Source organism: Equus quagga, chromosome 20 (genome assembly GCF_021613505.1).
Source record: "Equus quagga isolate Etosha38 chromosome 20, UCLA_HA_Equagga_1.0, whole genome shotgun sequence".
Lineage (NCBI taxonomy): Eukaryota > Metazoa > Chordata > Mammalia > Perissodactyla > Equidae > Equus > Equus quagga.
Genome location: NC_060286.1, coordinates 20,214,498 through 20,233,256, shown reverse-complemented (window position 1 = coordinate 20,233,256; position 18,759 = coordinate 20,214,498). Strand labels below are relative to the sequence as shown.

The window sequence follows — 18,759 nt, the reverse complement described above, 5'->3', positions numbered from 1 at the left end:
GGGGGGGGGGGGGGGGGGGCCTCTGCAGTGTGGCCGTGGGGTACACTCCAGGGGGTTGAGAAGTGTACACGGACCAGGACTGTGCTGACAGTGTATGTGGTCCAGAGGGGGGTGAGGCTTATCAGCAGCAGAAGACTTGTGTTTCACAAATAGCCATAAAAAGGATCAGCCCCACCTTCCAAAGCCTGAAACAACTGAGTGCCTCCATGCCAAGGGCTAGCCCTACTCAGCTGCACTCCTAAGAGAACTGACATCAGCCTTGTTGGCCTCAGGCCTATCACAACTGTACGCCCCTGAGCCTAGCAACCAGCTACACTGGGTACCAACCCAATTAAGAGGACAACTGCAATAAGAGTGTGCTAATAGGCAGGACCAAGACGGCAGAGTGAGTGGTCTTCTTTGTCTCTCCCCCGTCGAATCTACAACTAATTGGACATTCAGCGATTAACAAAGGATACCCAGACAGCATCTCAAGATGCCTAAGAGTCTCGTACTACTATACATAGGAAGGTGGACAGACTTCCCCCCGGGAGGAGGTGGAAATAGGTGAAAACTCTCTGACCCCCAACCCCCGACCCCCGGACAGCCTAGTTCCTGTAGGAGGCTCTCTTCCAGTGGACTCCCCCATAGCATCGCCACACACCAAGGGCGGGAGTGTGCACTCACCAGCGGAGCGATGGTGGAAACAGGTGACAACAGCCCTACTCAAGCCCCCCGCGATTACACCTAAGCCCAGGGGGAATCCCCAGGGTCCCGCACCCACTGGCAGGGAAGCCCCACCCAGAATCCAGAACAAAGGAGAGCTCCCGGTGGGCCGATTCCCCAGCACAGCACCAGACCGCAAGCTGCTGCTGGGCCCACGGTCTCCAGCGCATGGGTCGGTGCAGGGGGCGCCCGGACTTCCCGTGGACGTGCTTGGGGACACGGTTGGAGCTCCAGCGCCCAGCTCTGCAGCCCAGGGGGAGGCTCCGGGGCCCCGCACCTCCCCAGCAGGGAAAGCCTCTGCTTGCCATTAGCAGGGAGGCTACGCCCAGAATCCAGGACAAAGGGAAGCTCCCGGCAGGCAGATTCCCTGGCACTTCACCAGACCGCCAGCTGCTGCTGGGCTCACAGTCTCCGGCGCACGGGTCGGTGCAGGGGGTGCCCGGACTTCCCATGGACGTGCTTGGGGCCTGGGTGGAGCTCCAACACCTGGCTCTGCAGCCCGGGAGGACGCTCCACGGTCGTGCACCCCCCCCAGCAGGGAGGGCCTCTGCTCGCCATTGGCAGAGAGCCCCCGTCCAGCATTCGGAACACCAGGAAGCTCCCTAAAGCAGAATTCCCCACAAGGCAGCAGCTTACAAGCCACTGCCAGGCCCACGGACTCTAGCTGTGTCCCAGACGAGGCAAGGGGCTCCCAGAGATCCCATGAGAGTGGAGTGGGGCAGAGTGGAGCTCCAGTGAAATGGCTACATAGCCCAGGGGCGAACTCCAGGTTCCTACAGCAGCCTCAGTGGAAGCCTCTGCACAGCACTAGTGGAGAGGTCCCGACTGGCAATCACAAGGCGACAAGGCCCTGGGGCAAAAGTAGCACAGCTAGGTGAGCTAACGACAGACTGCAGAAGATACCCATAGCTCTGCTGGGACCTATAGTGGACAAGTGTGATCTTGTGTGCTCTGTTAGGGACAAAGTGGCGATTATAGGTGATCCTGCTCCTGGCTGCTGGGAAAGCCCACAACACCACTGCAGACCACAAGGAGGGAGCACATCTAAGTGGGCTGCAACAGTAGGCATCAGCAGCCTGAGGCCCCTTTGCGACTGCCCCCACAACCAACGAGGGACCCCACAGGACCACTGTGACTACGAGGAGGGGTCCAGGTCCAGTCAGTAACAGCTGACAGGGTTCCTGCTTGGTGCAGTCTAAACAGCTGCCCCCCCCCCACACACCAATCGCAACAAGTGGAAGCAGCGACTAAACTCTATCTCTATTTGGAGGCACAAATCCACGCCATCAAGCAGTATGAAAAAATACATTAAATCTCCAGAACAGAAGGAAAATAATAAGCACCCAGAAAACAATCCCAAAGACAATGAAATCTATAACCTAAATGACAATGATTTGAAAACTGCCATTATTAAAAAACTCAACGAGTTAAAAGAGAATTCAGATAGACAACTCAATGAGTTCAGGAGCTATGTCACAAAAGAGCTTGACACTATAAAGAAGAACCAATTAGAAATACTGGAGATGAAGAACACAATGGAGGAGAGTAAGAAAAATCTGGACTCTCTGAATAGTAGGGTCGATAATACGGAGGACAGAATTAGCAATTTGGAGGATAGGAATATAGAAATGCTGCAGACAGAGAGGAGAGAGAACTAAGACTAAAAAGAAATGAAGAAACTCTCTGAGAATTATCTGACTCAATTAGGAGATGCAACATAAGGATTATAGGTATACCAGAGGGAGAAGAGAAGAAGGGGGCAGAAGGCCTGTTCAAAGAAATAATAGCTGAGAACTTTCCAAACTTGGGAAGAGAGATGGAACTTCATGCGACAGAAGCCAATAGATTTCCAAACTTTATTAACGCAAGAAGACCAACCCCAAGGCATACAGTAGTGAAACTAGCAAAAGTCAACAACAAAGAGAAAATACTAAGGGCAGCCAGGCAGAAGAAAATAACTTACAAAGGAAACCCCATAAGGCTATCAGCAGATTTCTCAGGAGAGACCTTACAGGCTAGAAGAGATTGGAATGAAATATTCAAAATGCTGAAGGACAAAAACCTGCAGCCAAGAATACTCTACCCAGAGAAAATATCCTTCAAATACGATGGAGAAATAAAAACTTTCCTAGATAAACAAAAGTTAAGGGAATTCATCACCACAAAACCTCCTCTTCAAGAAATGCTCAGGAAGAACCTCATTCCTGAAAAATCAAAAAAAGGAAAGGGGATACAAAATCCAGAACAAAGGAGATAAGCAGAAGGACAATAACACAAAGTAACAGCTCTCCATCAGGACAAAATGCAAAAGAACCAGAAAACAAGTGATAAAATGGCAACAGTAGGCCCCCACATTTCAATAATCACTCTAAACATAAATGGATTGAACTCTCCAATCAAAAGGCACAGAGTGGCAGGATGGGTCAAAGAACAAGATCCAACAATATGCTGCCTCCAGGAAACAGACCTCAGCCCCAAAGACAAACACAGACTCAAAGTGAAGAGATGGAAGACAATACTACAAGCTAATAATGAACAAAAGAAAGCAGGTGTTGCCATACTTACATCAGACAAAGTAGACTTCAAAGCCAAACAGATAAAGAAAGACAAAGAGGGGCAGTATATAATGATAGAAGGGACGTTCCACCAAGATGACATAACACTTATAAATATGTACGCACCTAACACAGGAGCACCAAAATTCGTAAAGAAGCTATTAACAAAACTGAAAGGAGAGACCAACAGCAATACAATAATAGTGGGGGACCTCAACACCCCATTAACACCAATGGACAGATCATTCAGACAGAAAATCAACAAGGAAATTATAGAATTAAATGAAAAATTAGATCAGATGGACCTAATAGATATATATAGGACACTTCATCCAAAAACAGCAGGGTATACATTCTTCTCAAGCACGCATGGAACATTCTGAAGGATAGACCATATCTTGGGAAACAAAGCAAGCATCAATAAGTTCAAGACGGTTGAAATAATATCAAGCATCTTTTCTGATCATAATGCTATGAAATTAGAAATCAACTACAAGAATAAAGCTGGGAAAGGGCCAAAAATGTGGAGACTAAACAACATGCTACTGAACAAACAATGGATTATTGAAGAAATTAAAGAAGAAATCAAACATTATCTGGAGACAAATGAAAATGAAAACACACCGTACCAAATGATTTGGGACGCAGCAAAGGCAGTCCTATGAGGGAAATTCATTGCAATACAGGCTCATCTCAATAAGCAAGAAAAATGTTACATAAACAACCTCAAAAAACACCTAACAGAATTAGAAAAAGAAGAACAAACAAAGCCCAAAGTCAGTAGAAGAGGGAAATAATAAAAATTAGAGCAGAAATAAATGATACTGAATCAAAAAAGACAGCAGAAAGGATCAATGAAACAAAGAGTTGGTTCTTCGAAAAAATTAACAAAATCGACAAACCCTTAGCCAGACTCACTAAAAAAAAAGAGAGAAGTCTCAAATAAGTAAAATTAGAAACAAGAGAGGAGAAATCACAACAGATACCGAAGAAATACAAAGGATCATAAGAGAATACTATGAAAAACTATATGCCAACAAATTGAACAACCTAGAAGAAATGGATAAATTCCTAGACTCATACAACCTACCCAAACTGAATCAGGAAGAAATAGAGAATCTGAATGGACCAATCACAAGTAAAGAAATAGAAACAGTAATCAAAAACCTCCCCAAAAATAAGAGTCCAGGACCAGACGGCTTCTCTGGAGAATTCTACCAAACATTCAAAGAAGATTTAATACCTATCCTTCTCAAACTATTCCAGGAAATAGAGGAAGATGGAGCACTCCCTAATACATTCTATGAAGCCAACATCACCCTGATCCCCAAACCTGACAAGGACAACACAAAGAAGGAAAACTACAGGCCAATATCACTGATGAACATAGATGCAAAAATCCTCAACAAAATTTTGGCAAACCGAATACAGCAATATATCAAAAAGATTATACAACATGATCAAGTGGGATTTACACCAGGGACACAGGGATGGTTCAACATCCGCAAGTCAATCAACATGATTCACTACATTAACAAAATGAGAAACAAAAACCACATGATCATCTCAATAGATGCAGAGAAAGCATTCGACAAGATCCAACATCCATTTATGATAAAAACCCTCAATAAAATAGGTATAGAAGGAAAGTACCTCAACATAATAAAGGCCATATATGACAAACCCACAGCCAACATCATACTCAACGGACAAAAACTGAAACCCAGCCCTCTCAGAACAGGAACAAGACAAGGGTGCCCACTTTCACCACTCTTATTCAACATAGTACTGGAGGTTTTGGCCAGAGCAATTCGGCAGGAAAAAGAAATAAAAGGAATCCAAATAGGCAATGAAGAAGTAAAACTCTCGCTGTTTGCAGACGACATGATCTTATATATAGAAAACCCCAAAGAATCCATAGAAAAACTATTAGAAACAATCAACAACTACAGCAAAGTTGCAGGGTATAAAATCAACAAACATAAATCAGTAGCATTTCTATATGCTAACAATGAACTAACAGAAAAAGTTCTCAAGAACTCAATCCCATTCACGATCGCAACAAAAAGAATAAAATACCTTGGGATAAATTTAACCAAGGAAGTGAAAGATCTATACAACGAAAACTACAAGACCTTCTTGAAAGAAACTGACGACGACATAAAGAGATGGAAAGACATTCCACGCACATGGATTGGAAGAATAAACATAGTTAAAATGCCCATACTACCTAAAGAAATCTACAGATTCAACGCTATCCCAATCAGAATTCCAATGTCATTCTTTACAGAAATTGAACAAAGAATCCTAAAATTCATATGGGGCAACAAAAGACCCCGAATTGCTAAAGCAATCCTGAGAAAGAAGAACAAAGCTGGAGGCATCACAATCCCTGACTTCAAAACATACTACAAAGCTACAGTAATCAAAACAGCATGGTACTGGTACAAAAACAGATGCACAGATCAATGGAACAAAATTGAAAGCCCAGAAATAAAACCACACATCTATGGACAGCTAATCTTTGACAAAGGAGCTGAGGGCCTACAATGGAGGAAAGAAAGTCTCTTCAACTAATGGTGCTGGGAAAACTGGACAGCCACATGTAAAAGAATGAAAATCAACCATTCTTTTTCACCATTTACTAAAATAAACTCAAAATGGATCAAAGACCTAAAGATTAGGCCTGAAACAATAAGTCTTCTAGAAGAGAATATTGGCAGTACACTCTTTGGCATTAGCTTCAACAGAATCTTTTTGGACACGATAACCCCTCACATGAGGGAAACAATAGAAAGAATAAACAAATGGGACTTCATCAGACTAAAGAGCTTCTTCAAGGCAAGGGAAAACAGGATTGAAACAAAAAAACAGCCCACTAATTGGGAAAAAATATTCACAAGTTATTTATCCGACAAAGGATTAATCTCCATAATATACAAAGAACTCACACAACTCAGCAATAAAAAATCAAACAACCCAATTACAAAATGGGCAGGGGACATGCACAGACATTTCTCCAAAGAAGATATACGGATGGCCAATAGACACATGAAAAGATGCTCATCATCACTAATCATCAGGGAAATGCAAATCAAAACTGCAAATCAAAACTACACTAAGATATCACCTTACACCTGTTAGAATGGCAAAAATATCCAAAACCAAGAGTGACAAATGTTGGAGAGGTTGTGGAGAAAAGGGAACCCTCATACACTGTTGGTGGGAATGCAAACTGGTGCAGCCACTATGGAAAACAGTATGGAGATTCCTCAAAAAGTTAAGAATAGAAATATCTTATGACCCAGCCATCCCACTACTGGGTATCTATCCTAAGAACCTGAAACCAAAAGTTCCATGCACCCCTATGTTCATCGCAGCATTATTCACAATAGCCAAGTCATGGAACCAACCTAAGTGCCCAGCAACTGATGATTGGATAAAGAAGATGTGGTATATATATATATATATATATATATATATATATATACACAATGGAATACTACTCAGCCATAAAAAAAGACAAAGTCGTCCCATTCACAACATGGATAGACCTTGAGGGTATTATGTTGAGTGAAATAAGCCAGACAGAGAAAGACGAACTCTGTATGACTCCACTCTTAGGTGGTAGTTAACATATGGACAAAGAGAACTGATCGGTGGTTGCCAGGGGAAAGGGGGGTAGGGGGAGGGCACTAGGGGTGAAGTGGTGTACCTACAACATGACTAATAATGATGTACAACTGTAATTTTACAAGGATGTTAACTTTCATAACCTTAATAAAAAAAAAACAGAGAAATGTACAGAATAGAGCTTCCATCTTTTCCACAAACAAGGTACTCGAGTACTTACAGACCCAAACTCCCACTGTCTGAGCACTCTGCTCGAATTCAGCCATGCTTCTGCGAAAGCGCTTCAGAAAGAGAAACAAGTCGAATGAAGGCAGCAGTTCATGCTCAGGCTTGCTCTTCTTCATGTTAAGCTCATTAAAGGACTCTCCCAAACTTTTTAGACTAAATGTTAACACCATTTCTTCAAACTAAACTATGTGATTAGACGTCAAGAGAGTGGTTACCCAGGAGCTGGGGGGAGTGGGAGGAGGGAAAATGACTAGAAAAGGCAAAGGGAGCTTTTGGGATTCTTTCTGGTAATGTCCTGCTCTGGATCTCGAGGCTGGGTACTCGGACGCGACTTCAGGAAAATTCATCAAGTGTATATTGCTTTGTACACTTCTCTGTATGTATATTACCCTTCAATAAGAAGTTTAATTAAAAAACATTGCTTCTTCAAGATCAATGTTTACAAAACACTGAGTTTTACAAGACAGATGAAAAGCATAAGAAAAGTACTCGAAAGGGTTTTAAGGTATTAATTCTCAGAGTTTCAACTTGGGCCAAATTAAATAAATACTGCCTTTCATTTACACAGCATCCATCAATTTCGCAGCTTCATATGTTTGATATATGTCAGTAAGACGGTTAAGGGCACATATTGTCACTCCTTTGTGGACCTAGTCAATAACATCTATCTCACAATTTGAAGGAATGACACATTTTAGAGTTAAAAGATGAAACCATTTACGCACCAAAATGTTTAAATTTTTAACCATTTTGAATGGAAATATGGTGGTTTTTAAAATGCTTATTTATTTTAGTAACATGAAAATAAATATTACTCACCTACTATTACACACACAGGCTATTACACGGCACTGTAATCTGCAGCGTCGTCAGGGAGCTGCTGTGGACTCAAAGGCTCAGGCGGTCCTTAGGCTGCCCTGCCCTCTGGGCCACGGTTCCTGGATCCCCACTCTGCCCCGCTCAGGGCTAAGGGCTTCAGGGTTAATTGTCCCTACTTTAAATGTCCCCCGACTGCTAAGCCTCCAGCCTGTTACTTCCCTCCGCAGTGAATGATCTACTTCTACCACCCCATTCCCACTCCTAATTGTTACCTTGAGCACTAAATCCTTCAAATTTTATAAATTCCTCTGGTTGTAACTTAAGAAAGAACTGACGGCTTTCCAAGGAAACCACAGAATGCAGCTTATTAACCTGATCACCTTATTTTGTTGTAAACGTATGTATTTGGGGGTGGGTTATTTCCCTTCTTCTCAGCAATCCTTTTGCTTCTTTCATTGTTCACCAAGGTTTCACTGAGTTCTGGGAGTATGGTGGTGAACAAAACAGACAGTCTCTTCCCTAACGGGCTTCGTAGCCTCATCTTATTTCCAGCTGCACAGCTTTTCTGGCTCCAGAATGTGGATAACAGAGAAACTGAGGCATGGATAAAGAGAAGTCATACTCATTCCTAAAGCTCAGTTTAATGCTCCTTCCCTCTTAAAACATTCCTCTTCAGACCATTTCCAGGTCGAAGAGCTATGTCATAAGAGGCAGAATAACATCACACCCCAGGGCTGAGTACAGAAGGGATACTTTTCTCTCCCTGTGTCCCTTCCTAGTACAGATTTGGGGAGGGAGGAAGAGAAACAGTCCAATTGTTAGTGAAGGGGAGTAAGACATTTTCCTTCCCTTTGGTTTGAAATGAACGCTAGTAATGGTAGCGTTGACAGCTTGGGAAAATCTGTTTTCCCCTGTGAGGGCTCCGTCTGCCCTCTAAGAGAAGAACATTAGAGGATAAAGAAGGAAGAGGACCCAGAAGGAACCGGGGAAAGGAAAAGGGAAGCAGGGGGCTTGGAGCAAGAGGATCTGAAGGAGACAGGCAACGGAACCTGCCACGCTGTACAGCACACTCAGAACACCAGGACAGGCCTGTTCAGGAGCCAAGAATTATCTGCGTGGGGCTGGAAGGGCCCCTTGTGTTATGTTGGGGAAACTGAGCAGGAGGGCAGGCAACTGCCGCAGCCTCAGCTTCCTATTCAAGCGGCAGCTGCAGTTTCTTATCTGTCCCAAAATAATTCCCTATCAATGAACTGTAGACATAAAGAATTAAAAAGTGCTCGCTTCGGCAGCACATATACTAAAATTGGAATGATACAGAGAAGATTAGCATGGCCCCTGCGCAAGGATGACACGCAAATTCGTGAAGCGTTCCATATTTTTGGTGAACATGATGTAATGTATACAGAATTCGAAATATGATGTACATCCAAAAAAAAATAAAAATTAAAAAAAAAATTTTAAAAATAATTAAAGAAGGGAAGGAAAAATAAAGAGACAGAAATCCTCCCACCCCCCTTTCCATTTAGCAGTATTTACCCACCTTGGCCCCCTTTCTTTTTAATGTGTTATTTCTTTAGTTTGTGTTATTTTACTCTGACGGTGTCCCTATCTACTCTCACAAGATAGAAAGTGAAAGGACAACACACAGGGGAGGTATCACAAAGGACAGGGAAAGAGTGAGCTTCCCCTTCTCATCCACACACACACCTGCCCTGGAGGCAGAAAAGGGTAAGGATCTAACTAGACTGTCAAACTTTTACGAGCAGCACACAGTTGTTCTTGTGTTGTAAACCACATACTCTACGAGGGGAGAGGGGACCTTCCATTTACGCAGGGGGCAAAAAAGGCTAAGTTAAGCTAAAATCTCTACCAAGTAAAACTTCCTTCTCAACTGGAGCGGCAAAGGGCCATGAGAATCACGTAAGGAGGTTTTACAAAATACACAGGCCCCACCATGCTGGGATGGAAGGAGGATCAGTAATATGTTTATTTTGATATTTCTCCACAGGTAATTCTGATAAGCTTCTACCTATGGTGAAAATTACTGAGTTAAAAAAATATACCAAATTCTCAAAGCCAAGCTAGTCAATAAAAGAGATCTAAATATTTAACTTAAAGAATAACAGGATGATTAAATGAATATAACTTTAGATAAAAATATTACTCTGCAGTATAGAAGCAATTAATAGAGAGAAAAGCCAGGCCACACTTCATCTGTTTCATCTGAGGGTGCTCAGGATTCTTTGGGCACGACTTCTTTCACAGCATGAGTGCTGACTTGGGACTTCCCATGAAAGCATCACATTCAGTGGCATTTGCCAGAAAGAATTTACAGGGGTGGAAATGAGCATTCAAAGCAATAAACACCCTCTTCAAAAATTCTTACTTCAAGAAAAGTCACTAAATTCATATCATAAATGTGAAGGTGAATGCTGAAGATTAACAATTAATTGAAAGAGTATTCTGTATAGTCACACAGAAACACAACATTTCTATTTTTTTTTTTTTTACTGCAGGTAATTGAAAGATTAGGTGAGTTGTTAAAACCGCAGTGTTACTTAGGAAACGGGGCAGATCACTATGTCCCTGGGGCAGGAATGTACTTTAAGAGAAAATAAAAAATTACTTTGAGAAATACATGCATGTTTAATAGAACCAATGTTGGCAAAAAATGACTGAAGTGACTGCTTTAGATTTAGAACAAAGATGTCTAGAGTCACTCCTAAGGAGAGAAAACAGTCTTTATCTGCCAAAGGCAAGCTAAATTTAAGGAATAGTTCACCTTCAAAAATCACTCTTTTTAAAAATCTATTGAAAAGTTCATTTTTTTGTATGAAACAAAAATAAAATTTATTGTGAAAAGGTATTTATTTGCTGTACTTTTTCTTTTTTTCATGAATTTGTTTGTTATTTATTATTTTTTTGGGGGGGGAGTTATCCCTGAGCTAACATCTGTGCCAATCTTCCTCCATTTGTATGTGGGATGCCACCACAGCATGGCTTGATGAGAGGTCTGTAGGTCGGTGCCCGAGATCTGAACCTGCAAACCCCAGGATGCTGAAGTGGAGCGTTTGAACTTAACCACTATGCCACTGGGCCAGCCCCACTGTGCTTTTTATTAAACACATACAAATAAGTAATATCAGGAAAAAAATTATTGATATTTCTAAGGACCAAAGGTCATATATATCATATATTCCAATTTTTGTCCTTAATTACTAATCCATTCACCTCAATTATTTTTAACAAAAATTTATGGAGGCCTACCCCCATGAATGTGCAGAGGGTACACACAAGATGACTGAGGCAAGGGCCCATCCACCGGGAGCTTACGACATGGTGAGGAAGGCTGCCGCATAAAGAATAGATGCAGACACTGAGCTGCAACCAGGGAACAAGCAAAGGGCTAGGGTAAAATGAGGGAGGAGAAGATTCAATCTAGGCAAGCACAGAGACCCCTTCCTCACATGTGCTTTTATCTGGAGGATTAACTGACATTTATTAAACACCCAGCAGGGGAAACAGTCTCACAGACACGCACATAGGCAAGGATCTGGGTGGGCCTATGACACTAGAAGCAGCTAGGGAGAGAAAATCACTTCACAATTATAGGACACAGAGGAGGTTTCTAATAGGAAGAGATCCTGGCAATTTCCACCAGTGTTTGCACTCAAACCTTATCTTCAGCAGCCTGTGACAAACTGCTCACCAATGCCTGAAAATTCTCCAGAATCTACTTTCCTTGGCTGGGCCAAGGTTGGCATATCATGAAACTGTTTCATGCCACCCACAGGAGCAGAAAAATTTCGCATGAGTTGGAAAGAGGGATATACTACGTTGGCAAAACAGAGAAAATGCTTTCATCACTCCCCTTAAGCAGTAAGACACCAACCGGCTGAGAGCTGCTGTAAACAAGACCGTCCAACAGAGGACAAAAGATTCAAGAACCGTGTTCTATATAATGGGAAGTTCCAGGAGAATTAGGCAGCCTTACGGACAATATCGTAGCAGAAACGTGTTCTCACACATGGCCGAAACTAAGGCACTAAAGAGGTGAGCCAGAGCTGCTGTGCATCACAGCATGCCCAACAGATACAGGGCTAATAAGAGGTTCTTTCCCCCAAGCCCTGAGGTAAAACCTGAGGCTGTTTACTATGGCTCCAAAGGTCAAATTTAATAGCATGAATTGAGTCTTCTTCTTGCTCTTTGAAACTCCTTGTCAAATGGCACAGCCAGCTGGGCACACAACTCTGATATGCAGATCATAACGTTTGTGAACAGATAAAATGAATTACAATGAGCACCGCCTATCGTATTGCCACTCTAATGGGCAGGAAGGTTTCTCTCTTTTTTACCCAAACACTGTCCAAATGCCTCCTCTTAGAGTCCATTTGAGGCCATTTAAGCACCTCAAGAATCTGTGCTACATCTCATTAGCAAACGACTCGAAGCCAACTCAAGTTTGCAAGACTGCAATTATCCTAAGAACAGGGGAGGGTAGTCACTACCTAACAAAATAACAAGAGCAGCTACCAGTATGCTAAATTTTCAAACGTGTTATTTCATTTTAGTCCCCACTAGCCCAATAAATATTGATATTTCCCTTTCAAAGATGAGGAAATTGAGGCATGGGAGGCTAAGTCATTTGCCCAGGTGAAGCTAAGACTCTTACCTGGGTCCACCTCACACTAATAACCACTAATACAAGATTAAGAATTTAGAGAAAGAATAAATGGAAAATGGTGATATATTGCCAAATCACCACCCAAAACAGAGGAAAGGCCGGGAAAGCTGGAGAAAACTGACAACTTCCATTAAACACTCAAAAACTACAACTGGTGGCCTGTGCATCATACAGAGAGATGTAGCAATTGATAAGTTCTAGTTATGGTTTTCTAAAGCAATAACGGTTAGAAAAGCTATCCTTCACAATCAATAAATCTCTCCTTTTGGGAAAAGCTGCCTACAGCACTAGCTCCTTATTACCATTCTATGACTGTGCCCTTGACAGCAGCACCATTGCCTCTACCAGAACACCAATCACACCATCTGCTGTTGGAACAGCAGCAATTCTTAACACCGATACCAAAGAGTACTACTTTAATAGCAACATCCCAACAGTAGCAACCAAAACAGCTGGTTTAGGAATTGTATCCATGCTCCCTGGCGACTATCCAACCATCCATACGCCCACTCAACACTTGTCCCACTTGTTAATCACTAAACGCTGGGCACTACGCTAGACCCTAACAATCTCTTCCTCACCTGCAGCAGCTCTCCAATTCGAAGAAGTCCAGTCTCTACGTCCCCTAAGGAATCGTGCTCACAATATCAAAGCACAGAGCTTGTGCCAATTACGAAATGGGATTTCCTGTTAAGCAAATTACAAAGCACCAGTCATAAAACCATATGCATTTAGGACAATAGTTCTTAACCCTGGCTGCATATTAGAGTCACCCGGGAGCTTTAAAACAATGCCAATGCCTGGGCCTCATCCCAGACCAATTAAATCAGAATCTTGGGAAGTGGGGCCAAGCACGGATATATTTTTTAAAGCTTCTCAGGTGATTCAAAAGTGCAGCCAGGGTTGAAAACCACCACGCTTAAGTTATTTCTAGAGTGGAATTTCTGAAAACCTCTTAACCCATTCATCTATTAGGTGGTACAAAGACCACAAAGACACCCTCTCCCATCCGTTGTGCCTGCCATCTGGGCTGTATTAAAATAATACATCAATAAAATGTTCTTTTAAAATCACGGTTCCATTATTTCTTTGTTTATAGCAATGAAATACTAAACAAGAGAGTACCCTGAGGTCACTCACTGACCCCCAGGGGCCCCCAGGCCTCACTCTGAGAACCAGAGCTGTAGAATGCTCTAGCAAATGAGGAGGTGGTTGAGGGGTCCTCACTCTCACGCAGTTGAGTATTTGAGAGAGTGGAACTGGCAACGTCCAGGCAGGAAGCAGCCTCAGCTCAGTAACCTGACAGGAGGAAACCTTCACAGTTCAGGCATGATTATCAAACTCTTTGTGCTCTTAAAGGAGAGTAATTATAGGCATGTGAAAAAAGGGAAGCACTCCCAGAGGAACTCTTCCTCACATGCTTCCCAAGAGGCACTAGGGCCATTAAAAATTCCATGATGAAGAGGAAAAACAGCCTGGGAAGAGCCAGGAGGCAATGCAGCAAATTAATACACCAGCCCTCCTCGGGGAAAGCTGTGATAAAACAGGAAACACTTCTCTCTTTGCAAAATAAAATTATACCATTAATGATAACAGTCACCACACACACACACACACACACACACACACACACGCACACACAGATCGTTCTAATGATGGGTGTGAAATTCCCAATGCTGCCCAGATGCTTTGAAAGAAATCTTTCCCTACTACAAATAAAATGGAACAAGAAAAAGGTAAAATTTCCATTCAAAACAGTTTTTAATACAGTCATTCACCTGCCCCTTCCCCCCCACCACTCTTTAACATTCTTTCCTAGGTGCCAGGCTTTGTTAAACGGCCCACCCTTCGTAAAGCCTGCCACCCAGTTCGGAATCTGCTCTCATCAGTTGGCCACACTGGAGCTAGACTGCTCCTTCTCTACTGACCCCATGCAGGGCAGGGACCCCACTACTTCAAAGGAATGAGAGGGAGCCCTGAGAGCTCAGTGCTTTGTCATCCACATTTTCTAAAATCTGCATAGAGGTCACTTGCGCTGACCATTTCCCATAGATTAGTGGTCGCCAACTTCATTGATTGTATGCTCTCATGAGTAAAAAATTTCAGCAAACACTCCTTCTATATGTAATACATAGCTATAAAACAAAAATAAGTGCTGCTAGACCTAATATATGTAGAAATTTTTTAAGAACAAGATTATAAATAAATGTAAGTTTAAAAATTTTCTTCCCCCATCCCAAAGAACCTTGATGCATGCAATCCACTTTGTATCCACTGCCCTGGGAGTGATGTCCGCAAGGACAAGGATGAGGTATAACTGTCCATATTCTCTCGCCTTGCTTTTAGCAATGGTCAAAAGCAATAAGCAATATTTCCCTAGAGCTGAGGGCACCAGAAGCACAGCCTAGACTTCCTTATGTTTCCAAGTCCAGCCACAGGCCGTGCCAACGAAAGAATGAAGATAATGACGTGGATAATGAGATACACAAAGAAACAAGAAGCTGACACCCACTCCAGCCAGGATGAGGATTTAAAGGCAACAGGAAACTGGAGAAAAGCAGGGATACCCATCTCAGCACAGTACAGCTCTAGGTAGCAGAGGTAAAGGGAGGAGGGCAAAGAGTCCACTCTTAACATCTGGTATGATATGGCACTCCTCATACAGTCTTCCCAAAGAGTATACACAGCCATTGTTTTATTCGGTATTAAGACAAAAAGCCGGAGAACTATTTGCTTATGGAGTGAAACCTTGTGTCTTCCAAGATAGCTTGAGTCACCATCTCTAAGAAAACCTCGCTGAGCCTCAGACTTAGGAGCCCCTCCTCTGTGCTCCCTATCATTCTGGTGCACACCTGTATGCACTTGTCAATCCATACTGTAACTGTCCATTTCCACACCTGACTTCCCCAAGAGAATGTAAGCTCCTTGAGGGCAGTACCTAAACAAAGAGCCCGGCACATAGTAGGGAGTCAGCAAATGCTGAATAAATAAACAGCATACTACTGAAGAAAAGGCCTTTCAGGGGTAGTTTATTATCATCCCACAATTTTCTGCAGTCTCAGTAACACCATTTGTGATGGTCTTTCTCTTCAAAAGACTTTCCTCATTGAAATACCACTTCTCCAGTAGAAAGTTTGCAGTAGGTAGGGTGCAGAGTTTATTATTACAGGCCACGCTCTAATTGTACCCATGAAAGAACAACTTCTCTGTGCAGCCTACATCCCAAATCTATGAACATATCCATTTAAGAACTTATTAGGGCGAAACAAGAAGGAAAAAATCATCAGAACCTTGGAAAGAATTCTTTGTGCCACTAGAAATAATACAAGTATTATGCTTCAGACTATTAGCGGCTCTTTCGTGCACAATAACCCTGCTCGGGGATGCTACCATTAACACCATATTTACTACGCATGTCAGCTAACTTTGCCTAGCAAGTGGCAGACACTGTGTTAGGAGCTGGGGATATATCAGGGAACAAGGCAAGATCCCTGCCCTTTCAAGCTTATACTTTAGTGAGAGAGATGCGGGTGAAAACCAGGGGGAAAAACTTACAAGCAAATTCATTACAGACTGTGATAAAAGCTCTAAAGGAAAGAAACAGATAACGAGCAGAGAGAGCTGGAGGCAGCCCCTTTAGATAGGATGGTCCAAGAGGTCCTCCCTGAGGAGGTGGCATGAGTTGAGCTGAAAGGGAGCTCATCATGGGAAGAGCTCTGAGACGGCAGTCCAGGCACAGGGAACACATGGAAAGACTCAGAGGCAGGAAAGGGTTGCTGTTTCTGAAGAACACAGTGGGACTCCCTGCGCAGCTGGATCTCTCCCACGGTGAAGGGGAAGAAGTGTATGGAAGGAGTTTGGACATGCAGGCAGAAGTCAAATTATGCAGGGTTTTGCAGATCATGCAAGAACCATTAATAATAATAATGTTCTTTGAAGATGGGACTTTTAGCAAAAGAAATACAAAATATGAGCCAGAAGACTTAGGTCAAAGTTGAGAGTTATATCACATATTAGTCATGTGACCACAGCAAAGATACTTCCCCACTCTGCCTCACTTTCTGCATCTGTAAAACATCTACTGACCTCAAAAGGTTGTTGTACAGATCAAATTGGATACTATACACAGACATACTTTAAGATTTGAAAAGTGTTATAAAAAGGAAAATGGTATTGCCTGGAGGAAAATCACAGGCACTAAGGAGACCATTACCTGGCAGAGCAGTGTGCTGGTGAACATCTTCGGTGAGAAGCATCAGCGAGAACATCCAGGGAGTAAAGGGGAGAGAGCGGATTAAACTGCAGGAATAAAGCAGAGCATTTTAGGAAGGCTTACACAAACAGACCTGGTCCTAAAGGGTAACCTGCTGTTTGATTGCTTTTCCCCTTTGACTGTTAGTCTTTTGCCACACCACAGACACCATTTAATAAAGCTGCACGTATTCAACGGAATACCCATGAATGGAGCACACATGATCTAGTACGCCTCAAAGAAAGACTATTCCTTGGCAAACAACAATTTTTCAAAAACTCCCGATACACAATAATTACTTAATTGGCAAAAGATAGCACTTTCTGACATTAACGGGAACTTATGCCTATTGATTATCAGCCCTTGTTTCCAAGAAAACTAGCATGAAATTACCTTATTCCTTATCCTGGCAATGTTCCCAGTGAATAACTGGTTAGCACATACCAGCAGCACAGTGCAGTGGAACCAGAACTACATTAAAGAATGAGAATACCCAGCGTTTAGCTCCATTCTACCACTGAGTTGCCATGTCTTAAAAACTACATCACCGCTTGGAGCTTTACCATACTCACCTGTAAAATGGATGTATCATTATCTGTCTTATCTATTTTATAGGATTATTGTGAGGGCTAAGTGAAATATTGCTTTCAGTTTATAAAGCAATTTTAGTTTCTCATCTGTAAAACATCAATCGACCTCAAAGGCAGGTGTGAGGATCAAATGGGATACCATATATAAAAGTGCCTCACTTTATGTTGGCTAGCCTTCTTTGGACTTTTTCCACAATAAATAATCCTCCCCAAAAAGGTCAGATCTAAATACATCTGAAGACTGGAAGAATTCTGAATGGTAATTTCAAAAGAACTTTAAAAGAAGACAAACTAAGCAACTGTTCTCTCTGTCACAGAGGTTCCAGTCCCAGTTCAACCAGCTGTGTGACTTTGGGCAGTTTAAATCTTAGGGTCCTCCAGCTCCTCATCTGTAAATAACAGGCCTGGATTAGGGGATCAGCACAGGTCCCTCCGCCTTTAGAGCCTCTGCTGCAAACATGATTAGGACTCTAGCTCAGAGCTCCCCAAACTACAGACTCTCATATACCACCTTAATGACTTTCTCTTCATCTGCCCACTACCTGCACTACTATTTTCTGAGTAATTTTCTTTATATCAATTATTTTTACCCAGCTTTGTCCTTACTATATTCCTACAAAATAACAAGTTTGATAAAATGATTACATTTTTCTAATGTAAATTATTATAATTTAAAAATTGTGTGTCCATTTACCATCTAAAATCATCTCATAAATATGGAGCAGTTAGGTCTACCACTGCTCTAGTTCATTTTCAAACAGTGACTTCAGGATGAAGCTTCCAAGTCTAAAACATAGATCAACTTAACGAGCTACTAAGTAGCCAAAAAAAAATCATGGAGCAGTAGGAAGCCTGAGAATATTTCCCTATCAGTTGTCATCCATTTTACAACCAATCACCAAGATAAAGCAACCCCTCACCCCAAGAAATCAAAAAGCTTCAAACGTAGGGCTATATCGATAGCCACTGTCAAGAATCTTAACACTGTGACCCCCTACAAAGGCTCAACCCAGAGAAAAGACGAAGAGGGTAAGGCTCTAAGGCCTCAACCCCACTCCACGCAGAGCAGCTCTTCTTCTGTTTCATCTGTTTCGGCTGCAACATTGTACTCCTCAGCACAGGATTCCAATGTTGAACTAAACCATGAGGAGATCAGTTTAATTCTGATTTCTTACTGCAAAATTCAAAACTAAAATGAAAACTGGATTCCTATGAAATAAGTAATAAACTGAAGATCACAGCTGAATCTAAAAGGGGAATGAGATACAGTTCTTATCAGTGAATACTGGATAT

General features: G+C 42.3%; 1 protein-coding gene and 1 non-coding gene across 7 annotated transcripts in view; one reads left to right on the top strand and one right to left on the bottom strand.

Moving 5' to 3' along the window:
• Nucleotides 1-18,759, bottom strand: part of GPATCH2L (G-patch domain containing 2 like) — a 64,863-nt gene that overhangs the window by 18,325 nt on the left and 27,779 nt on the right. For 4 of the 6 annotated variants that reach the window (XM_046647246.1, XM_046647243.1, XM_046647245.1 and 1 more), the window contains exon 8: nt 16,838-16,923. In XM_046647246.1, the coding sequence (XP_046503202.1) occupies nt 16,838-16,923 (86 nt within the window). Of the gene's footprint in view, nt 1-13,233; nt 13,312-16,837; nt 16,924-18,759 lie in introns of those variants that run through there. The other 2 variants (XM_046647249.1, XM_046647248.1) reach the window with 2 other exon arrangements.
• On the top strand, nt 9,214-9,320 carry LOC124231201 (U6 spliceosomal RNA). Its single transcript, XR_006886426.1, has one exon. It is a non-coding gene; the product is annotated as a U6 spliceosomal RNA (small nuclear RNA).